This window comes from Rhynchophorus ferrugineus, unplaced genomic scaffold (genome assembly GCF_030347505.1).
Source record: "Rhynchophorus ferrugineus isolate W39M unplaced genomic scaffold, kcgeb_rfMv2 rfM10, whole genome shotgun sequence".
Lineage (NCBI taxonomy): Eukaryota > Metazoa > Arthropoda > Insecta > Coleoptera > Curculionidae > Rhynchophorus > Rhynchophorus ferrugineus.
Window position 1 is genome coordinate 5,445,003 of NW_027472589.1, and position 23,272 is coordinate 5,468,274.

General features: G+C 35.5%; 2 protein-coding genes across 3 annotated transcripts; one reads left to right on the top strand and one right to left on the bottom strand.

The window, feature by feature from the left end:
* Positions 1-3,524: 3,524 nt before the first annotated feature.
* LOC143203376 (uncharacterized) lies at positions 3,525-5,034 on the bottom strand. 2 transcript variants are annotated; one of them, XM_076415486.1, is made up of 2 exons: positions 4,894-5,034; positions 3,525-4,763 (listed from the first exon to the last, which is right to left on the bottom strand). In XM_076415486.1, the coding sequence occupies exons 1-2, from the start codon at positions 4,894-4,896 to the stop codon at positions 4,152-4,154; spliced, it is 615 nt and encodes a 204-aa protein (XP_076271601.1). In that variant the 5' UTR covers positions 4,897-5,034; the 3' UTR covers positions 3,525-4,151. The 2 variants fall into 2 exon arrangements, with proteins under 2 accessions (XP_076271601.1, XP_076271602.1); XM_076415487.1 differs by having other exon boundaries at positions 4,827-4,938.
* A 416-nt stretch (positions 5,035-5,450) lies between these two features.
* On the top strand, positions 5,451-21,222 carry Psa (puromycin-sensitive aminopeptidase). Its single transcript, XM_076415467.1, has 11 exons — positions 5,451-5,883; positions 13,023-13,218; positions 13,271-13,379; positions 13,433-13,683; positions 13,743-13,905; positions 17,452-17,597; positions 17,666-17,774; positions 17,828-18,620; positions 18,683-18,862; positions 20,359-20,550; positions 20,612-21,222. Exons 1-11 carry the CDS (start codon positions 5,530-5,532, stop codon positions 20,933-20,935), a joined length of 2,817 nt encoding a protein of 938 aa, XP_076271582.1. The 5' UTR covers positions 5,451-5,529; the 3' UTR covers positions 20,936-21,222.
* Positions 21,223-23,272: the final 2,050 nt, after the last annotated feature.

Here is a 23,272-nt window from a genome sequence, read left to right on the forward strand (position 1 = left end):
TAGTGCTCAATTATATTCGATGAAGTATAAGCATCATAAATTAGAACTGTTTTGTTTTGGTAAAATGGTAAACGCGAGCTCTGACCGGCGCGACGGGAGTTCCATTCGAATATCTAGAGTTAGTTTAGTGGAATTCTTACAGGGCAGGGTCAAAGCATGGAGCAGGTGACACTGTACATGTGTATTGATTAAAATAGCTGCATAGTTTCATCCCTTGAATTGTTAGTGACAGCGCCATTATTTTTACTGGGTATTAATCAAGGGGGTAAGTCATACAATTTGTTGGTTAACCTTTAACTACTCAGGATCGAATGAACCCCAACATCAAATAATTATAAATCTACAAAAGTATAACACTTTCATTATTAACTTTAACTTTTAAGAATTAAATTATTTAACACAAAATTTCAGACAAACCCTTCTTCAGGCTTAGTGTTGGATCAGTTTTCTATGAGAATCGCTCTTTAGCAAATACTCTCATTCCAAAATTAAAATAGATAAATGTAATGTTACTGATATACCGAAGTCAGATGTGAATGAAAAAGTGTCTTAGTGGTACATTATTCCATATTTGCTATATCTAAATGCAACATATACAATATGACCAATTGATATATTTGTATTTACCGACCGTTGAGGAATTCTTGGAAACTAAATGGAAACTGGTATGCCACATTGAGGAAAATTTAACTAGAAATAGTTTTAAAAATACAAACTTAACCCATTTGATACCAGTGCAATTAGCTACGAAAATATGTGCCTAATCCGTGGTTTAAATCGAGCCCCACAGACCAAAACCAAATAATTCCAGGTAACCCTAGTGGCCTTTCCTCAGAGCCCCAGGAATCTCTGATGTACACCATGTCTATATATGTCATAATCTTGATGAATTATTCTCTTTATTAGAAGTATATCTATAAAAGGATATAATAATTTACAATAAACAAAATATAGAAGTTAAATTGATGTTTACATGAATTATTCTCTTTGTGAGAAGTGTAACTATATATGGATATAATAACTTGCGATAAACAAAGTTCTGGAGATAAACTGATGTTTACGTGTATTTTTATTCGCTTTTTCCTTCTCCATTCCAACAATAGTGATCATATATAGTGTGCATACCGATTTATTAAAATCAGATTCCTGTTTCTACCAAATCTCAAAAATGTGATTTCATCAAAGCCCAGTCAGTAGAGAGAAAAATTCCCTTCAAGTTTTATGAGCTGAAACGACATGAGTGCCAATAGCCATCTCTCGTTCTTCTAAGGTGCTACACATTTTGTCGACAGTATCAACTCTGTATTCGGTAAAATTATACTGTAATTTTATGCCAGGACTTGTGGAAATATTGTTTTTTTTTTGGTATAGAGGTGAACATTGTTAAATATTTTTAATATTCAAACAATGAAGAATTCAGAGGCCTACTTTTATCAAGGAAACATACGTTTTTTTTCATCGTCCCATTCGTAGTAGTTTAATGGTTCAGTAACCTTTAATCAGATAATTTCTATACTAGTTATCAATCAACAATACTAATATTGGGTGAACATTTAGTAGGCACATTGGTTGTAGCTCACGTCACGCATAATGCCACAGTTTTTACTGTCATGTTGGAATATTTTTACGTCAGTCTTGAGTAGTTGGAGGTTAGCTCGAAGGTTTAATGAGTTAAATGGTTTACCTCCAAACATCTAACTAATGTACATACATTATAAAATAGTACTCACCTCGTTATTTTATGCAAGTAGAGACCGTGTTTTTTTTTCAATCACTATCAGAGTAAATTCTTATTTAATCTAGATACCATTGATTTGTATAAGTAACCCCCCCCCCCTCAGGCACGTAAGAAATTAAAACTACAAACAAAAAAACTATATACAGTGCCAAAAGGGCTAAGTAGACTAAATAGGATGTAGCCTGAACTATTAAAGAGGCAAATAGGTTTATTTTCAACGTTCAACAGTCCTTATCATTCGCGCCTTTCAATTAGGGGCCTAAACGGAATTTAGAAAACGGTTATAGACCAAAAATATGAAGTTCCGGCTGCGTTTTTTTTTCCGAATCACTATTTAGAACCGTAGCGGATTTGTTTACGAATTGGTTTTAGGATGTATTTATTATATATCTACAAATAGTGAGAGAGAATAACGTTTTTTGTAATGTAGGATAAATCTAAATAAAAAAATCAAAAAATGGCACTAATTCTCGCTGCAGTGCACACAGCTCCCCCACACGGAACGTCCGAAAACTACCGTCTCAATTTTCTAACTGTGAATTTGTACGTTTTTAAGCGATTAAGCCCCGGATCGGATTGTTCGGGCCACAGTAATGGGAATCCGACCGGGACTGTTTAACGAATACTTAGTGTTTAAATTAACGCTGTTTTTTCACATCCATTATCCCACGTGCACGCTTTAAGCTGCGCCAATTTCTGTCTTTAGTTGAATCTTCAGAACGAGATCGAGTTACAACCCCTGATGCGACCGGCAACTTATTATACGCGGTGTATGATTGGTTGTCACCTCGATCCTTGCTAGAATTTATTATTATTACGCGGTATTCTTGAAACGAAATGTTGATTTTCAATAAGGTTTCGTCTTGAGAATGTTGCTACAGCAATTTTGTGTTGTACTATCGCGGATTAAGCACTAACTCTGCATTTGTTGCACAAATGTATAGTTATAATACGATATACCGCATTTTTCACAGTCACATGTGGTGTAAATCGAAGAATATCGCCGAAATCTCCGGGCTGAAGATCAGGAGGTTTCCGCTGATTCTTGAATGTAGATGTGAAAAACTACTCTGTTGTGATGGAGAGTTTGTTATTTTTTCAGTTTGTTGAGGAAATAAAATCAGAAAAACAGACCAAAAAGCACCGCGCGGTAGAAAGAGAAGTGCGCAACTTGAGCGTCGATCAAGAACAAGAGATTGTTGTTGCTTTTGGATCTGTTTTATTATTCTCGGAGGTACAGTAACTGTACTAATGTTATATTGTATATAGGTATAGTTGTTTATATAAGGTTATTATAAGAATATTAAAAACATTAATAAATGTCTTTGTATAAATAGTTTTTTTCCTATTAATTTTCCCGGACGCAAATATTTATTTAAAGGAACATTATTTAACCCTCTATGAAATTAAATCAAGTAGCCATACACTAAAACACATCCCAAGACCAAATGTTTTCTTGATATGTAGGTGACTGAGTGAAAATGTTAATTTCTCATATTTTGACATTGACATACTTGCCTATAATTCAAACACCAAACAAATATGAATAATTAAGACGGCAGATTAAATCAAGTGTCTCAGGCACTTGAAGATATACATATTTTTAGTGACAAGTTTAACCAAGTGGCTATGCATTTTAAATTTCAAGAAGAAACTGAAATATTTTTTACATTAACATATATCTGAGAAAAATTCAAGCACTTAGCAACATAGATATTTATCATGGCTTTGTTTAGCAAGAGATAAATTAAGTGGCTACATTAATGTATATTTAAAAAAAACAACAGAAAATTAAATGTTATTTATTTATACTTAGTCACTGACTAAAAATGGTCATTTTCCTTATTGACATGTTCTTGGCAACGATTCAAACACTTGAACATAGAAAATTACAGTGTGTTTTTAAGAGAGATAGTTAGAAAAGTGTGGCTATAGTTGATGTAACAAAAATAACACACTTGTTCCAAAGTAAATAGAATCCATTATATACTTAAAACTATTTCAAATACTGAATAATGATTAAAATCAAATATACATATATAATTAAAATAACTCTATATATCGAATATAATAAAATTTTATCCAATAGAGAAATAACATGTACTATACCTTATATAAATTGAATTATGATATGCAAATATTATCCAGAAAAAATCCCGACACTTACATAGTTTTTGTATGTTCTAAACAGACAAAGGACACTTCCTAGGAAGGACAAAAGAAAAGAAAATTTTGAAAATCCACAACAAGTGTTTACTCTGTAATTGCCATTTTGGATACAGAAAAATTGATTTTTTTACAATAATAGAATAAAAAATATCGCAGTTTCCGTGTTGTTCCACAATTAATCTTAATAGAAGATGTTCAATATGTAAACAAACAATTGGGAATAACTAAGAACGTGTTTCTAACCTCAAATATACATCATCTCCGCCATGGAGCTCATTTTTTTAGGAATATGTACCGATGTCTCGAAATAACTTGCCAATTCGTCGATGGTGACGTCGCACGGGGGATTTATGTTCATTCTGGCCTGGTGCGAGCACGTCGCCAAACTGTTCAGGTCGACTTTCGAACCGACTCGAACCAACGGAGCACTTCTAGCTGTTTGAAAGCTTTCTGAACTGAAATTTTCACATGTCGAAACCGAACTGTCCAAACTAAGCTGTTCACAAGCGTTTATCAACGATTTAAAGTCTTTTTCCGTGCGCATTGAGCAATGTCCGAATAGATTCTTGTCAATAATTTTCGATTTCCTACGTGCACCTTTAAACTTGACGATTTTTAACACGGGATCGCGAAGTATTTTCTTGCCTTGGCGTTTGAACGAGGTGGTCTTCTTCACGACGGTCTGTTTCTTTATGCATTCGCACGCCTTTTGGCTCAAACTAGTGATGCTGGATAAAGATTTTGATCTCCTTCGGAAGGGGTTCTCTTTGGGCTCGCTGCTCGATCGCTTCGGTCCTTCTAATTCGAGTTTTTGCAAGAATCTGGACAACCTCGAATCTTCTTCTTCCATTTCGTTCTAAAATATGCGAAAGAACATATTACAACACGTATGGCGAAAATGCAAAAACATTACGTGAACCTTGAAATAAGGTCATTGCTTTTATGCATTCGCGAGTACAGTTCGAACAAGTTTTAATTCAACTCACCATGGAAGGCAGATATAAGCATTATATCCAAACGGGGCAACTAATTGACCTTAGTTTGCTCCTTAAAAAAATTATAAAAATACCTTGTTTACAAACACTGACAGAACACAAATAATGATGACTAATAATGGCGATCAGAGAAGTTGGCACATGCGAATTGGCGGCAGTATATTCTGGAACGTAAACGTCGTTACTGTACTACTTCAAACTACTAACAGATTATTGGGATATTTTATAACTATTTTATACATTTTATAGAATTGTATATATTTTAAATCGAAATAAATTAGATATCAACTTTTTAAAATAGCAGTGACATCTGTCGGTAATGTGTTTCAAATATTCTCAGATTTACCTGTGAAGGATAGGTGGCGCTTTTTGATAATATTGCTTTTTTGTTTTCAAATTAATTCGTGAACGTTATAAGACATGTTAGAGCACATTATCACGTTATTACTCGTTTTTTTCCCTTTAATCTTTCATTATGTAAAGAATGAAAACTACATGACTGGTTAGGGTTAATTCACGTTCCGTGTTCTGTTTGTTTAGTTGCATAGGCGAGACGCGAACACGTTTTGTAAATAAATAATACGAGAAGTAAAAAAAGAAAGCCGGTTTCGATTTCGTTGGTTTACAATGTCAAACCGCATTGTCAGCCTGGTGATCGCCTCTCGTCGTTCAACGGGTTCTCTGAAAAATTGGTGCACTTGCAAAAGAGTACCGTTATCGCGCCGTCCCCCTCCCCTCCACCGTGCTGACCGCCTGCGCCCGTGCATTGTGTCAGTGGGGTATCGGTGTTATTCGGTTTGTGGTGTTGCGTATAGGAATTTTTCGAGCAAGACGGTGACAGAAATCGCGAACAAAATGCCCGAAGCGACGAAACCCTTCCAGAGGTTGCCCCCGAACGTGAAACCGAAACATTATCGGCTGTCGTTGGTCCCGGACTTCAAGACGCTGACGTTCCAAGGGGATGTGTCCATCGAAATTGAGGTAGGTCCAATGTGCGACGCGTTCCATATGCCGGTAGTGATTCTTCACCGTCCGATCCGTGAACGACCGACCGTTGCACTTGAATCGGCCAGAAGACCGAGGGGTATCAACGCGGTATATTTACGAAAAAGCAGTTTTTCGTTGTTTGTACCGAGTAAACGTGAATACATTGAGGTCATTTAACGAACATAGACTAAAATTTACATACTGTTGGGCCCAGAGAAGGTTTTTCCAACACGCGCACTTTCACAAACCAAAAATCAATTGGCTGTTTAGTATGGGTCCAACAGTCGATTTAGCTATGTGCGTTCGTGGAGCATAAGCGGCCGAAATATTTTCGGGAAAGCGATGATCGAGCACTTTTTGTTAGGTTATGACACGATCTGGCTATGTCTCGAACAGAAAGAGCCAAATTTCCGCCACGCCTATCCGATAATATTTTCAATATTTATCTGTTTTCGACACGATGATAATAACATCAAATTGCCACGGTACAGAGAGTATTTGTTTCTCTCACCCTGTAGTGTTTACTCTAACCGACCAAGAGTAGGGGCGTATTGACTGCAGTTACATAAGGGTTCTGGTACCGTTAATGGCTTGGGATACCGTTACTTTCGATAGCGCAGATATTTCGTTTCCTATATACGTTTCAGATTTTTTTTATTCCCCAATAAATGTTTAAGTAACGATATCAGTATTTGTCGAAACGGCTCGATAACATTGTTTTAATACAGCACGACTTTCCGTAGAAAAAAACAAATTAATTTCGCATCGAAAAGTCGTGTTTTTATACGTAGAGATTCATTAATACACATCAACACAAAAGCTCGCTAAACGAGTGTAATTTCGCGGTTTGGTTTCTTTGCATTCCATTGGCAATTAAGTCGCGAATAAATTATAATTTGACATAGTAATAAAGTTCCGCGCGGGCTAATTGCTGTTCTAAAAACTGCGTCGGGCTTATTGCGTGCTCTGTTTACTGGGGACTCAGAAATTGTCTTGGACGAAGCTTGTTAGTCTTGAGTAAAATGTTATTCTACTGAACTTATGAAGGGTTACCTTGCTCTACGTTTTCCTATTGTTGACTTTTAAGGGGTAACTTATATGGCTCAGTGAATGGAGGTAAAACGAAATGAAACTGTGGTGTTTGCATTAGGTGACCGTTATTTATTGATGATATAAAGATATAGAGATAACAATAGATAAAAGGTAACGGCGCTGGGTTTACCTGAACTAAACGATGACCAGCACTGAATGATCCAAACTACCCTTCAATAATATCCGAAATCGGAGTCTCGGGGTTGCCAGATCCTCGTAATCGTTTACTAGTCGGCGCTGCTGGCACCCCGCATGTGTGTTCAACTTCTGGGATAATATCCGGGTATTTTCTAGGCCGCTATTCTAAGGTGTAAAATTCGACATGCTTCAAGGTCGCTACAACTCTTTTCTTTTTGTACCCTATATCATTTCTATTTCAAACTGTATTATTCCCTATTAACTTTCTGCTACTTTGTTATTGTTATTGTCTCCGTACTATATATTATTATTGGTTTTTTAGAGTCTTATAGTACTTCCAATAAAATAGCCAATGCAACGTCAACAAAATTATAATGCAAGGTTGCCGCACCAAATTTAAGTTTTCGTTTATTTTGACTCTGACGACAAAATACTAATGTAATTAAAATAATGAAACAAAAATAAAGTTATAAAATATAATTCGTTTTAACTTTATAGTGCATCTAATGCATATTTATTGAAAGGCCTAAACTACAGTTAATACACAACAGTACACACAAACAGCCACAGTCGTTTGTTGGTTAGAGTTCTTTTATTATATTTTTTATTATATTTTCATGTGACAACAGTGTCAACCAGTACCAACACAAAAAAAAATTATAAATTGATTTGGTTACTTGTTCGGACATATCAGACTTCATTATGTGTCTTTTTAACTAAAATAATGCTAATTAGTAAAATGAGAAAGAAGAATGCTCGATTTTACGTTTTTATAAACATAATTTGATAATACATTCGACGGTGTTGATGACGTGCATTGTCTGTTTTATTGGAAGGACTATATATATATATATATATATATATATATATATATATATATATATATATATATATATATATATATATATATATATATATATGTATAGTATATTCAAAGTTTTTTTTTGTACATACGTCATCAACATGTTTAATGTATTGCCTGTCGCAATTTGTAAATTCGTTTTACTCAGAATTTATCATTTAGAATCAGACAGTATTTTCCTTCTTATTTTATTCTAGTTAAAAAGGGACACAATTATGTCTGATTAGTTCAAAAACGAATGAGGCTGTTAAAATCGTCCGGTTATCAGACGCATGAAAAATTCTTGAACGTAATAGTGATAAGAGGTTATAACTCTAGCTTATGAACTATTGTGGCTGTATACACATAACATTTTTGTTCAATTATTTTAGTTAGATTACAATTTGGATGTATATCAAAGCCCAACTGAACTAAAACTCAGAGTTGGTGCTGCAACATTCCGACATTTTGACGTCACAAATTTAGATGATGTGTGTACCAAATAACTTTGAATAGATTATATATAGTTATTTTTCGGTAGATGTTTATTCAGATAATGCTTTGTTTGTTCTTAAAACTCCTATTTCAATCTGTGTTAGTTTTTTATGTCATAATTTCTCTCTAAATTCGTCTACCTCTTCTAACTCTTGGTTTCTCAATTTTTCAATTTATTCTTTCCGTTTTTGTGTTATTTCCCCGTTTTTGAATGTATGTTATTAAGCCTTCTAACGTTTTTATTCATGCATATATTCTTTTATCTATTAGGATCAACAATTATCCACCCCCCTGTCTTGGTGCATTTCTTTTTATCTTTCTAGTAATATGCATCTATCGAAACGCGTAGCCGAAGATGCATATTTCCGTTTTTTCTCTTTGTTTACGTCTAATTCTTTTTTTTTCCTTTTTTATGTTATTACATTGGCTTTTGTATCTATTGTTTTATAGCGTCTAGTACTGTTCCATAACATAAATGGAGCGCTCAGTCACGTTTTGATGTAATGAATCTGCTTAATTATCTGTCAGCTGTTGAGTGAGTTTTTAGCGGTTTAAAAGTTATGATTTTAATATTGATGCTCGAAAATGATGATGATGTATTGATATAAAGAATGAGCAGTTGCAAAATGTTTACGGAACTTTGAAAAGATCCAACAGAAGGAAAGGAAAGCATCCAGCATTGAGCTAAATATCCGACAAAAAGAGTTTTATGTAGCTTATTATGACCGATGATAAGAAGTAGATCTATTGTGATATTTCTGAAATAAGTACGTAAAAAATAAAAACATGACGAAATACTCTGTTTCGGCAATAGTATCACCGTTTTTAACCTTCGAACAGCTGGATTGTTTGTATTTTGACCGTTAACAGCTGTGCCAATATCGAAAAACGGATTTCTCAGAAAATTCGTGGAACTAGAGCTAATCGGTACTTTCTATGATGGCTTTTGAATGGAAACAATCTCCGACAAGCGCAAAATTATCTTCTCGCAAGATATTCGACGCGTGTTTAAAGAGCGGTTAGAGTTGCAGTGTTGTAATTTGAATTTCTTGAAGTTCCCTCGTGACTTGACACCTTTTGGCTATCGTTTTGGTGATCTGACTGATATACGTTTTTGAATCACTGGAACAATGGGTAATAATCATAACAAAAAGATACATATAGTCTATTCAAACTTTTTTGTACATACAATTTGTAAATTCGTTTCAGAATCAGACAATATTTTCCTTTTCATTTTATTCTAGTTAAAAAGAGACACATTGCTGTTTGATTAGTTTGAACGTGTTAGCGAATGAGCCTGTCAAAGTCGTCTGGTTGTCAGACGTATACAACATTCTTGAAAGCAATAGTGATAAGAGATTATAACTCTAACCTATAAACTATTGTTGCTGTACAATTAACTGTGGTTTTTAGATGTACTATAATGTTAAAATAAATTATATTTAATAACATTTTTGTTGAATTATTTGATTTTGATTAGAATTTTGTTGTATGTCAAAGCCAAACTGAACTAAAACTCAGAATTGATGCGGCAACATTGAGTTTTGACGAGCAAAATAACTTTGAATAGATTATAGAATGCGATCTTCCATGTATAAAAGTTGTAGCCAAGTATTACCCAGCCACCTGAGGGCGCGCCAAACGGGAATATTTATTATGGGGGGAAATTAAAAAAATACGATTCTAACAAATTCCTTTATTTAGATACTAGTCAACGTGTGTATACAAGGTTTTCAGTACACACCAAAAACACTATCTAATCTGACAACCGCTAAGCTATAACGTACTAACTTATAAGTACTAACGTTAAAAAACAATATTTCCATATAAGATATATTTAAACATACAAGGTTTAAATATACTGAAATGTATTACATGTTTGAATTTTGATTTCTAAACCCTGTGTTTACCTAAACCTATTTTTACATCCACCAGAGCAATTTATAAAAATGTCCTTATTACACTGCCTTGCTCAGGATGTACAAAATTAATCGTTTTAAAAGAATGGGACTATTTTCTGGCATTATATGTGGACCAGAATTTTCATTAAATTTGGTTTTATACCTACTTTTGGCTATAAATAAAAAAGGATATCTTCACAAACAATCGAATTCAAATAGGTTCCTGTTATCCATTAAACAACAATTAGATAAGATAATATAATAACCATAGCACAATAACAAGAAGATATGTAACAATTCTTGCTTGCTGTTTTATCACGTATAATAATAGTTCTTAATAATTTTGGTGTTATGTTACTTTTGGTTCCTACCTACGTAAAATTGAAGTCGCAGATTCGTTTGTTTCCAAAGAATCTACAAAGAAACATAATTTTCAGTTTTCAAGCAGATAAATTTCTTTAAAAATTATACACAGAAATAGAAAGAAAAGCAGATATAACCAAAGACGTCCTACGAAATTTCAGATGGTAGGAAAATAAATCTGCCTGTTGACTTGCCAGCCATCTAGATCTGTTTATAATGATAATCTGACGTTTATTTTAAAATTTAAAATATACTGTTCCTCAAAAGAATACTCCAGGGGAAGAGTTTTTTTTTTTAGGAAAAGATCTTGGAGAAATGTTTAGCGACGTCCAATATCTAGAAGCCACTACTTTGGACATAAGTAATATGTAATATGAACATGATATAATATGTCGAATCGCTATGCATAGAGCCATATAGGCATTTGATTGGTTCATTTGGTTTATATAGTGCTTTCCGACTCCAGTTTATAAATATGTCATGTAAAATATCCCAAACTATCTGGACTAAGCCTACATGATGTGTGACTCTGCATTGGTTTTACCTAGTAGTCCTGACGTCAAAAGGTCGCAATGTTGCCGCATCAACTCGTGAGTTTTACTTCAGTTGGGCTTTGATATACAACAAAATTCTATTCTAAATAATTGAACAAAAATGTTATCAAATATAATTTATTTTATCATTACAGTACATCTAAAAACTACAATAGTTTATGGATTAGAGTTATAACCTCTTATAAATATTGCTTTCATGAATTTTGCAAACGTCTGGCAACTGGACGACTTTGACACACTCATTCGTTTACGTGTTCGAACTAATCAGACAGCATTGTGTCTCTTTTCAATTAGAATAAAATGAGAAGGAAAAAATGGTCGGATTCTGAAATGAATTTACAACTGCGGCAGGCAATACATTAAACATCTTGATGACGTATGTATAGAAAGCTTTGAATAAACTATATGTATAAACATATATTGTTTTTTAGAAAGTTAAGCTATTTCTAGTAAATAGGCGACAGTTGTAAACATATTTGCCAGGGCATAAACCCAAGATGTGCACAAATATAACATTGTTGAAGATATGAAGGTAATTGTGACTACATTACAAGATTTGTATGGCAGACTCAATCAACATTTGAATAGTGTCAAATTGCATTCTTAGGTATGTCACGTGCCGCACTTCCATAGTAAATTTTATCGAAGAACCAATCAAATGTCTTCACAACAAAATGTTTTCTTTATATATGCCTATATTAGAGATTTAAATTGACCAATCAAATTGCTCGAATGGGCTATTATCACTACATAGTATAAAGCAAAGTCGCCTTTTCTGTCCCTATATCCCTATGTGCGCTTAAATCTTTAAAACTACGCAACGGATTTTGATGCGGTTTTTTTCAATAGATAGAGTGATTCAAGAGGAAGGTTTATATGTATAATACATGCATAATATACTAAGGCAACATTGCTAATTTTAGAGGTTTCTAACGTGATGTCGTAAATTAACCTATTTTTTTAGGCTTATTTAGCAATTAGCAAAACGCTGCCTAACCCTACGAGTTAGATCAAATTAATGTACTACATACAGTATTGTACACCATAAAAAGGTCTACAAAAAAGTCCGCGATGGTATATGTTTATCTTTTAGGGATAACCCACATTAACCATTTTTATTGTTTGCTTTTTACGTGAGAAAATGGCTTATTTACGAAGCTATTTAAGTAATACGGCATTAATCCTTATCGAATTAAGTACCTTAAATACAGTGTGCAATTAATATAGATCAATATGGTTCCTTACAGCATGTAAATTAAACAAATATTTTCGGAGATATTACAAATTTAAAATTTGCGTTTAAAAATGTGTAATGTAATAAAAATTGTATGAATTTAGATATTCCAAAGATAGCAGGAAATCTTCATAGTAAGTATAGGGGAAAAGGAATTGTTTTACTCCAAATTTAATGCGTGCAGGCCAAGGGCAGTAATGAATGAACCAAAAATACTGGATCGATTTTAATCATGTTTTCATTGAGTGACATAGGCATATATATTTTATGCCCGTGCAAAGTCGGAGCGGGCCGCTATGTTTTTATATACAACGTTCATATTTTTTCTGTAGTGTATTTAATTTAGTATCAGCATTGCACCCGTGCGAAGCCGGGGCGGGTCGCTAGTAGCTCTATATATTGGATGTAGCGAAACGTTTCTCTCTATTACTACGGTGCCTTGTATTTCAGTATTTCGAATGTTGAATGTTGCCTTCTCGCCATCAGGATATATATATTTTTCTTATTTCGAACAGATCAAAAGCCCTACAAACGAAATAACACTGAACGCCCTAGAGTTAGAACTGACCAAGGAAAACGTGACCTTGAAGGGGGACAAGGTCCTCGCCCCCACCGAGATAGCCGTGTCGCAGTCCGATGAGACCGCCATCTTCAAATTCGACTTTCCCATCAGCCCCGGATCCTACGAGCTGGAGATCCGAGGATTCAAGGGTAGGTCTTTAACCCTCAGGTTGTTCAGGTTGATGATTTTCGTGATGTCTAGGTGAGGTGAACGACAAGATGAAGGGCCTCTACCGGAGCAAGTACGTGAACGAGAAGGGAGAGGACGCGTACGCCTTCGTCACCCAGTTCGAGGCCACGGACGCTAGGAGGTTGTAGATGATGGCGGGTGGAGCCTCCAGAGAGTATAATGAGTGTTTTTCAGGTGCTTTCCATGTTGGGACGAGCCGGCTCTGAAGGCGACCTTCGACATCAGCCTGCAGGTGCCCAAGAACCTGGTGGCCCTCTCCAACATGCCGGTGAAGAGCCAGAAGGAGGAGGCGGACACCGTCCGGTACGTCTTCGAGAAGACCCCCGTCATGTCGACGTATCTGGTGGCCGTGGTCATGGGAGAGTACGACTACGTGGAGGATAGGTCCAGCGATGGGGTCCTGGTGAGGGTGTACACGCCCAAAGGTACGGAGAATTGTTTCCGAGTCCGAGACGCGATGATAGTGATTTGTTGGAACTTTCAGGCAAGAAGGAGCAGGGCCTGTTCGCGCTGGAGGTGGCCACCAAGGTGCTGCCGTACTACAAGGAGTACTTCAATATCGCCTATCCCTTACCGAAGATCGACTTGATCGCCATCGCCGATTTCAGCGCTGGCGCCATGGAGAACTGGGGCTTGGTTACTTATCGGTAAGTACGACCTCAATACATAGCGTTATTTCTGATGATATTGAAAGTACCAATGAATGTTCTACCAATTTTTGATGATTTATTGCAAAATAATGGTCTTTCAAGCGTTGTTTATCACATGTTGTCGGCAATATTTAAATACCACTCATACTCCAGTCCTTCCATAAGGACATATTGCCAAATTCCATTAAAAAAAAAGTAAAATCCTTTCATTCATCATTTCTCATTTTAGAATTAGCATTACTCTAGTGAATAAAATAGTTTTAACAAAAAAATTGAACCGACTTCAAAAAATAAATAAGGAACTCACTAAAAAGTAAAAAATAATCAAACTTAGATTTTTAACACAAAAAAAAAACGTTCTAAAATAAAATATGTACATAGTAATCGTTCTAATAACTAAATAAAAAAAAACAAAAACCTTATTTAACCTATTTATCTATTTACAACATCATTTTAACTACTACCAACTGATCACTTAGAAGTCGGTAGGAACAACAAATTAGATTTGTTTTGTTCGTAATTTGATTTTGTGTATATGTCACGTTGCGTATATTATGTTTGTATTGTTTGGACTCGTTATTCCGTTATTTTCACATTATCTGTCGCTAATTTTCCCTATCAAATAATTATATTACCTCAACAAAATGTAAATATAAAATTAACCTAAAATGACTTCTAACCACAACTCTCGTTAACAACAAGGCGTATATAGGAAGGGATGCGTAGCTGTGAAATCTGCCAGACTAGATTAAAAAAATGCGCATGTACGGTTCTGGCCAATCAACACTTTTTCTGGGGTCGTTTTACTGTCGTCTGTATTGAACTCCCATGTTTTGTGTCCGTAAATCATGGAAGGCGGTCAATGGATTAACTTAAAAAGATTAAACCCAGCCTAACACTGCTTTTTTAATAGAAAAGTGTTTTTTATTCGGAAATTCTGATGCAAACGAAAAATTCTACACCTTTTATGTTTGTCAAAGTTACGTTGCCATGGTAACCGTCATTATATATATATATATATATATATATATATATATATATATATTTTTTTTTTTTTTTTTTTTTTTCTACCGTCATTAAGGAGGACATTTTAATTACGATTCGAATTTAACCCGAGTAAAACCTTCTCGTTTTTTTATGTGTAAATTCGGTTTGCCTATTTCTATGTCCGCAAACGTCGAAAAGAAATCGATAAAATGAATTTGGCTTGAAGTTAAACAGAACATACTGGGCATTTTGTTAGGTTAAAAAAACGAATTGGCCAGCTTTAGCCAGTCTAATGTAATGTCATTATTATGCAGCCCCTCATACTGGACGATAATTAATTAATTAATATATTCATCTCATATGCTTTTACAAGAATTCGACCCCAAACTAGACATTGAACCAGAAAAGATATAAGTTGTTACCACAAAATTCAAATAAAATATTTCAAGGGTTATGTTTTTGATAGATGTCAAGTAATAACAGATATTCGGTGATAAGATTTTACGTCAAAACAGTTTTACTGATAGCAAATAGAGGCGGCTTCTTTTATTGTGGGTTATGAATTTTAAATTTAAATGCACGAGATAATTTTATGAAATTAATGTCAATCCGAAACTGCATGATGAAGATAAATTAACTCAGGCGAAAAATGAGTAACGACGTACTGTTAAATAAACTATATTTAATATTAGTTAACATTTAATTTATAATATATATATATATATATATATATATATATATATATATATATATATATATATATATATATTAGTCTATTCAAAGTTATTTTGTACATACGTCCTCTAAATTTGTGACGTCAAAATGTCGCAATGTTGCCGCATCAACTCCGAGTTTTAGTTCAGTTTGGCTTTGACATACAACAAAATTCTAACCTAAATAAAATAATTGAACAGAAATATTATAAAATATAATTTATTTTAACATTATAGTATATCTAAAAACTACAGTAATTATACAGCCACAATAGTTTAAAGGTTAAAGTTATAACTTCACTATTATCACTATTGCTTTCAAGAATTTTGCATACGTCTGACAATCGGGCGACTTTGACTGACTCATTCGTTTACGCGTTCGAACTAATCAAACAACATTGTGTCTCTTTTTAACTAGAATTAAATGAGAAGGAAAATATTGTCTGACTCTAAAGCGAATTTACAAATTGCGGCAGGCAATACATTAAACATCTTGATGACGTATGTACAAAAAGATTTTGAATAGACGATAGAAAAAAAACTTATTTTATTAGTATTTCTTTAAATCTGATATTTTTAGTGGTGTACTGTTTGATTATTGTTTTAGTCATTTTAATAATGTAATAGCTTATTTTTCGCACTTCTTGTAAGGAGTGGACATAGAGTAATATATAGAGAATTAACACAATACATGTAATTTCAAAATTGTTTTACGTGGTCTTTTTACGCAGGAAGGCACTGAGAAAGCTATTTCTCTGCACTTCATTTGTTCGTTTAACCATTACCATTCCACGTGGGCCTTAAAGGATTGAGGATTTCTTACGGGTCACAAACAGTATGTGATATTCGGATTACTAATATATATTTATATATATGTCAACAAATGTTCTATATAATTGTGTAGGTACCAGGTAAAAAGAATACTAAGTCACACACGCATCCTTAATCTAGCTATCTTCGACTGTTTCTTTCAAGGAAAACGACGTCTCGTTTTTTTTTTTTATTTCTGTACATACACTGGGTACACAGCCCGTTTGAAACTGAAGATGTGAAGAATAAAAAAGTGGTCTCAGTACCTGTATTGGTGGGACCATGCCACACGTTTCCTTGGTTTCGCCTATTTAAGTTAAATCTCTATATGGGCATGGAAAACTAAATATCAGAACCGACGAATTTAACAGTGACACTGCCAAGCACCGCTCCAATTCCTGCTACTAATATTTCTAGTACATCATTCTTAATCAAACTACACTATTTATTACACGTGCAGGAAATCCTCTTTAGCTACTTAGTTAAATTAAATTAGGACGATTTTTGTTATAATTGTATAATTCGTTTTTGATGAGCATCTATCTTGATGATGAGTACTGCTTCTAAATGAACGTGGTAAATTACCAGGTACCGGTCAGGCGTCGAATTCGTCAATTATCGATTTACAATATCGCTAGGAAGCCACCGCAGTGTCGCTTGTCGATTTAAAGAAAGAATTTATTTACTATCTATGCTGATCACATGTACAGTTATGTTGTTACATAATCGACGTGTTTTTTTTTGTTTGTTTGACGACTGCAGACGATAAATGATCGAGGAGTCTTGAAACGTTTCGATTATGCATGAGTTGATATGACAAGCTATGAGTCAACTTAGAACGCTTAGAATTTTCTGTTTCCGTTGAAATTTTGGAATAAAAAGCGTATAGAAACACAAATTCAAATTTCAAGCCAATCCATCGACAGCTTTCCAAGTTTTCCGGTCACAAACTGAATTTTTTGTCTATAAAAATGTTATTTTTGCTTGTTTAAAATTCCTGACACTAATCCGTTCGTTTATATGATCATTTTAGTGAGACAGCTCTTTTGGTGGATGCACAGAATACTTCGGCTCACAGTAAACAATGGATAGCGCTGGTCGTTGGTCACGAACTGGCCCATCAGTGGTTCGGAAATCTCGTTACGATGGAATGGTGGACGCACCTGTGGTTAAACGAAGGTGACTTGATCTGGATATTTACCACCCGAATCCACCCATATCTGAATCAATTATTTCTTCCTATGTAGGTTACGCCTCGTTCGTCGAATTCCTCTGCGTCAATTACCTGTTTCCCGAGTACGATATATGGAAGCAGTTCGTTAACGACTCCTACATACGGGCTCTGGAACTGGACAGGTAGGACTTGATCCATGATCCTTGATCGTATACTGCATGTTATCATTTCACAGCTTGAAGAACTCCCATCCCATCGAGGTCCCCGTGGGCAACCCATCAGAAATCGACGAGATCTTCGACGACATCAGCTACAACAAGGGCGCCAGCGTCATCCGCATGTTGCACCACTACATCGGCGACGAGGACTTCAGGAAGGGCATGCACATCTACCTCACCAAACACCAGTACAAAAACACCTTCACCGAGGACCTGTGGGAGGCCCTGGAGGAGGCCAGCAAGAAACCCGTCGGCGAGGTGATGTCTACCTGGACGAAACAGAAGGGATTCCCCGAGGTGACCGTCGCCAGCAAACCCGCTCCGGGCGGAGTGACGCTGACGCTTACCCAGAGCAAGTTCACGACCGACGGGTCGCCCCCCTCCGAGGACTACCTCTGGATGATCCCCATCTCGATCTCCACGTCGAAGAATCCGGGCAAGGAGGTCGCCTCGGTTGTACTCAAGGAGCCCAGCGCGGAGCTGTTCGTGCCTGGCGTGAGCGAGAGCGACTGGATCAAGATCAACCCGGGCACCATCGGCTTCTACAGGACCAGGTACCCGCCCGAAATGCTGGAGAAGTTTGTGCCCGCCATCAGGAACCAAACGCTGCCGCCGTTGGATAGGTTGGGCTTGATCGACGATCTGTTCGCCATGGTGAAGGCTGGCCACACCAGCACCGTGGAGGTGTTGAAGTTCTTGCGGGCGTTCGAGGACGAAACCAACTACAACGTGTGGTGTTCCATCAATAACATTCTCAGCAGGCTGTCGCAGCTGTTGGGAAGCACGGAATACAGGGAGGGTTACGAAAACGTAAGCTAACATAAGGAAATGAAACGAGATCGCTCGTATTTACCGGTTATTTAACGTTACAGTACCAGAAGGCCTTGCTGGGGAAGGTGTACAGTCGTTTGGGATGGAACAGCCAGCCTGGAGAGACTCACCTGGACACTCTTTTACGTAGCCTGATTTTAGGACGAATGGCGTTGCTGAATGACGCCAACACGATTGCGGAAGCGCGGACACGACTGGAGAGACATGTTTCGGGAAAAGAGGTAATAAAAATGTCAATTTTTATTAAAGGAAAATGGTTCCAACTAGAGATTAGCTTAATGGCCACCTGAGTCATTGTTAATATCTTTTATACAACTTCTACTTCATTACTGGTGGGCCAACTATATATGGTATAATAAACATTTTTAGAAGTTTATCTGTGAGAAATTTGTGAGCTGAACTTCCCATTTTTTCATTATAAACAATGTTATCTTCTGTTAGATTTGTTTCCATATAGCATTAATCAATTCACAAATAAATGAGGAAGAAGCATATTTGAAATGTGATTTAACCTCAGTGGTGCATCCAGAGTGAAATGCATTACACTTCTACTGTTTTTTAAATGTTTTATGTGGTTCTATCAACAGATAACAAAATTAACTTGCTCTAAAATCAAATATCAATAATTAATGTTAATTAAATCAAAAATATAAATACACAATAAATAAGTATCCAATTTCACTTTATAACCAATAACCATGACTTCTGGGAGGGTTATTTTGCTAGTTCTGTATTTTTTGTACCTGAATCTGAACATTTTATGGAAATTTGACTTGTTTCCTCATAAAGGTGGCTTCTAGGTTGGAGCTTCCAACCAAGTGTGAGTTCCCTTGTAAATTTTCTTTTATTCAAGGATTTATTATTGATTATTTTGTGGCCATAATTAACAAAAGCCATGTTAGAGCTGTCCTAATATATCCATTGGACATATATTAGTTTTGCACCTGCACAATATTGAGAGCACTTACGTTTGTTCTAGTTTAATACTTGAACTTTTATTAATCTCAGAATTTTTATCACAAGAAGATAAAAGGTAAAGCATCATAGCAGATTTTGACCAATAAGAGGACCTAAATAATTATTTCCTTTAACAATTTTTAAAAAATTATCCAGTTTTTACATTGTTTCAAGATTTACCACCTGTTTAGTCAAACTAGAGTCAGTTTGTAAGGCTATAGTAAAGTTTTACAAGGAGTACTGATGGTGTTATCCAACATGACGACATTTTATTTAAATTGTCATATATCTAGCAGTCATATCCAAATGTTCTTCCCTCATGCTCCTGCCAAATGTAAGTGAAAGTATTATAAAAATAAGCAAAGTGTAAAAGTTGGGCTCTTTTTTCCCACGTTAATTGAAATTAATCTCTTTATGAGTAAGTAGTATAGACAAAAAGGCGTAAAAGACCATAGGGTCTTTTCTAGTCCTTTTGAGTGCTATTTTGTCATTTGCTGCAGTATAAATTCAAATAGTTATTTTCAATGTTTGTTACTGTGGAATCAGCCCCATTACTAGAAGTTAAGGTATATGAAAGAGTCTTTGCAGGTTTCATTATTTTCTTTATTCGACGTCAGAGATGGACTTTTCATTGAATTGTCCAGCTTTTCTGATACCGCTCATTCTAGCGAGTTACCGAGAGTAATGCAATATTGATCTCGTAAAATGCAGTCGGAATTCTGCGACATCAATATATCTCTTATTTCAAACACCTTTTCAGGTTTTACCTGCCGACTTACGAAGTGCTTGCTACAAGACGGTGTTGCGAGCGGGCGGTCAACAGGAATTCGACACTTTGCTGAAACTCTATCGGTCAACCGACCTGCACGAAGAAAAGGACAGGATCAGCAGGTCCTTAGGGTCGGCCAACAGCATAGAGTTGCTCAACGAAGTGTTGAATTTCGCCATGTCGGTAAGTCTACGCGAGATTACCATTCGATATACACCCAGAGCTCACTCATTGACGTTTTCAGGATGAAGTCCGCTTGCAAGACAAAGTTTTTGTCATCATTTCGGTGTCCCTCCACGCCAAGGGCCGCGACCTCGCCTGGGAGTTCTTCAAAACGCAGTGGGTCACGATCAAGGAACAGTTCAGCGGGTTCCTGCTCACGCGACTCGTAAAATACCTGACCGAGAATTTCACCACCCAGGAGCGTCTCCGGGGGGTCGAGCGCTTTTTCCAGGAACACTCTGCACCCGGAGCCGAGCGCACGGTGCAGCAGTCGGTCGAGACCATCGAGATGAACATTAAGTGGCTGGAGCGCGACGGGGCGGCTATCAGGAAGTACCTTAGCTAATGTGACGGGGCCTGTGGGGCTGATAGGTATGGTTTATTGGACGGGGTGGACGAGAAATGAGAAAGCCATGGCCGCGAGACGGCCCGCAACTACCAGAGAAAGCGATAACACCCTTCATCTCACCCCAACTTACCTGTACTTAGTGTTTGTACTTACGATTTTTTTATCATTGTTGTTTTTTTTTTTAATTTTTGTAAACGGTTAAAATCATTATGCCAGTTACACGTACCTAGATTACTTTTTAAGTTTTTTTTTCTGTAATTGAATAAATTGATTTAATATTCAAATGATGTGTTCTTATTTATAATTGTTTCTTGTTGTGTTACAGTCGTGAGTTTCAAGAAACTACAAAATAATGAGTCCAAAACTAAGAAAGAAGCCTGTCAACAATTTAAATTCATTTAATAAAGAAAAGTGAGTGTTAACACCTGTTTCTTACGAATGAAATTAATTACATTGGCCTTGACTATGGCAGATTGATAAGTTTACTCTATTATTTTACAGTCACCTATTCCTTGCTTCCTAATCCCTTTTGATGTTATGGCTGATAACTCAAGAAGTCATGACAAAGGTCATTTCAGAAAAAAAAATGTTTATGTTAATCAAGTAAGCCACTTACTTTATGACCTTCCTATTTTTCCTTTTTCTCTAGTCCTTTAATACTAATAATGTTTATTTAACAATCACAGTAGCCCTCCTAACTTCCAGTGTGCTAAAAACCGCTAGTTGATTAGGAACTACATATTTGGGTACATGGAGAAGATATTGGTAATTCTGAGAAAGAGATATAGTTGTCTATTGCAGATTGATACATTTCTTTATCTATTATCTTACAGTCTCCTATCGCTTGCTTCCCAGCCTCTTCTGATGCTATGAATGGTAACTCAAGAAGCCTCGATTACAGTTAATTTTATTAGAGTGTCATTTCAGAAACAACATTGTTTATGTTAATCAAGTAAGCCACTTACTTTATGACCTTCCTATTTTTCCTTTTTCTCTAATCCTTTAATACTAATAATGTTTATTTAACAATCACAGTAGCCCTCCTAACTTCCAGTGTGCTAAAAACCGCTAGTTGATTATGAACTACATATTTGGGTACATGGAGAAGATATTGGTAATTCTGAGAAAGTTATATAGTTGACTATTGCAGATTGATACATTTCTTTATCTATTATCTTACAGTCTCCTATCGCTTGCTTCCCAGCCTCTTCTGATGCTATGAATGGTAACTCAAGAAGCCTCGATTACAGTTAATTTTATTAGAGTGTCATTTCAGAAACAACATTGTTTATGTTAATCAAGTAAGCCACTTTTTGATCTTTCTGTTTTGCTTTTTTCTTTAATCTCAATACTGTCAGGCTGTCCTAATTTCCAATATGCTAAAACAGCTACAAGTGATTAAGAAATCGATATTTTCTTATCGTTAAATGATGAGTAACGAATCCATATCTTGTTTTTATAAAATATTGAAACTAAACCAGTTGTGATAAGCTATAAATTAAGTGCTATAATAGATACCTTATGGTTAATATCAATTTAAGCGTTTTAAGATTCTGCTCGACTAAGTACTAAATAGATAAAACTTGAATAATTGATTGTACATCATATTAGATGTTAATCAAATTAAGGTTGGTGTTAACCCTCAAAACCTAATTTGCTTTAGAGGAATATACACTTTAAACATGCAGTAATTTGTTGTGGAAGGTTCAAACACCTTTGCGGGTGGCTTGAACATCTAGTGAACAGACGTTATAAAACCAAGCAGACCTTATAAAAGACAACCTGTAGGCTAAAATATCTATCTATAGCGATCAATTGAAACTGAATTTTCTGAGAATTGAAAAATAATTTTAGAGCGATTTATAGAAATATCAACTATGAGCTCGCAACATACCGATATTTTGTACCAGCACACCGAATTACAGATTGTACAAAAATTTGGTTTATATTTTCTTATACTGATTTTTTTAAAGCCCGAGCTTCGATGCTATCACCACCCAAATAATGTATGTGATTAGTTCCTATAGGATTTCGCTTCAAGGGCTTCTTATAGTTGTTAGTTCGTTTGTGATCATGAATTATGACAGAATTAAAAGAGCCGTGTTGGAGCTCAATACAATAATATCTAATAGCCATCTATTAGTTTTGCAGGTGCTGAAATTAAATGTGTTATGCCATTATGAACTATTGGTTAGTACGTCTTCATCGCACAGATTTTCCGATTATTTTATTAAATAATGGTAGTCAGTATCAATGTGTAAGGCTGTAGAAAAGTTTTTAATCAGTGCCTTTAAATTGACCGAATAAAGAGAAGTTTTTGTAACGAAATTCGCA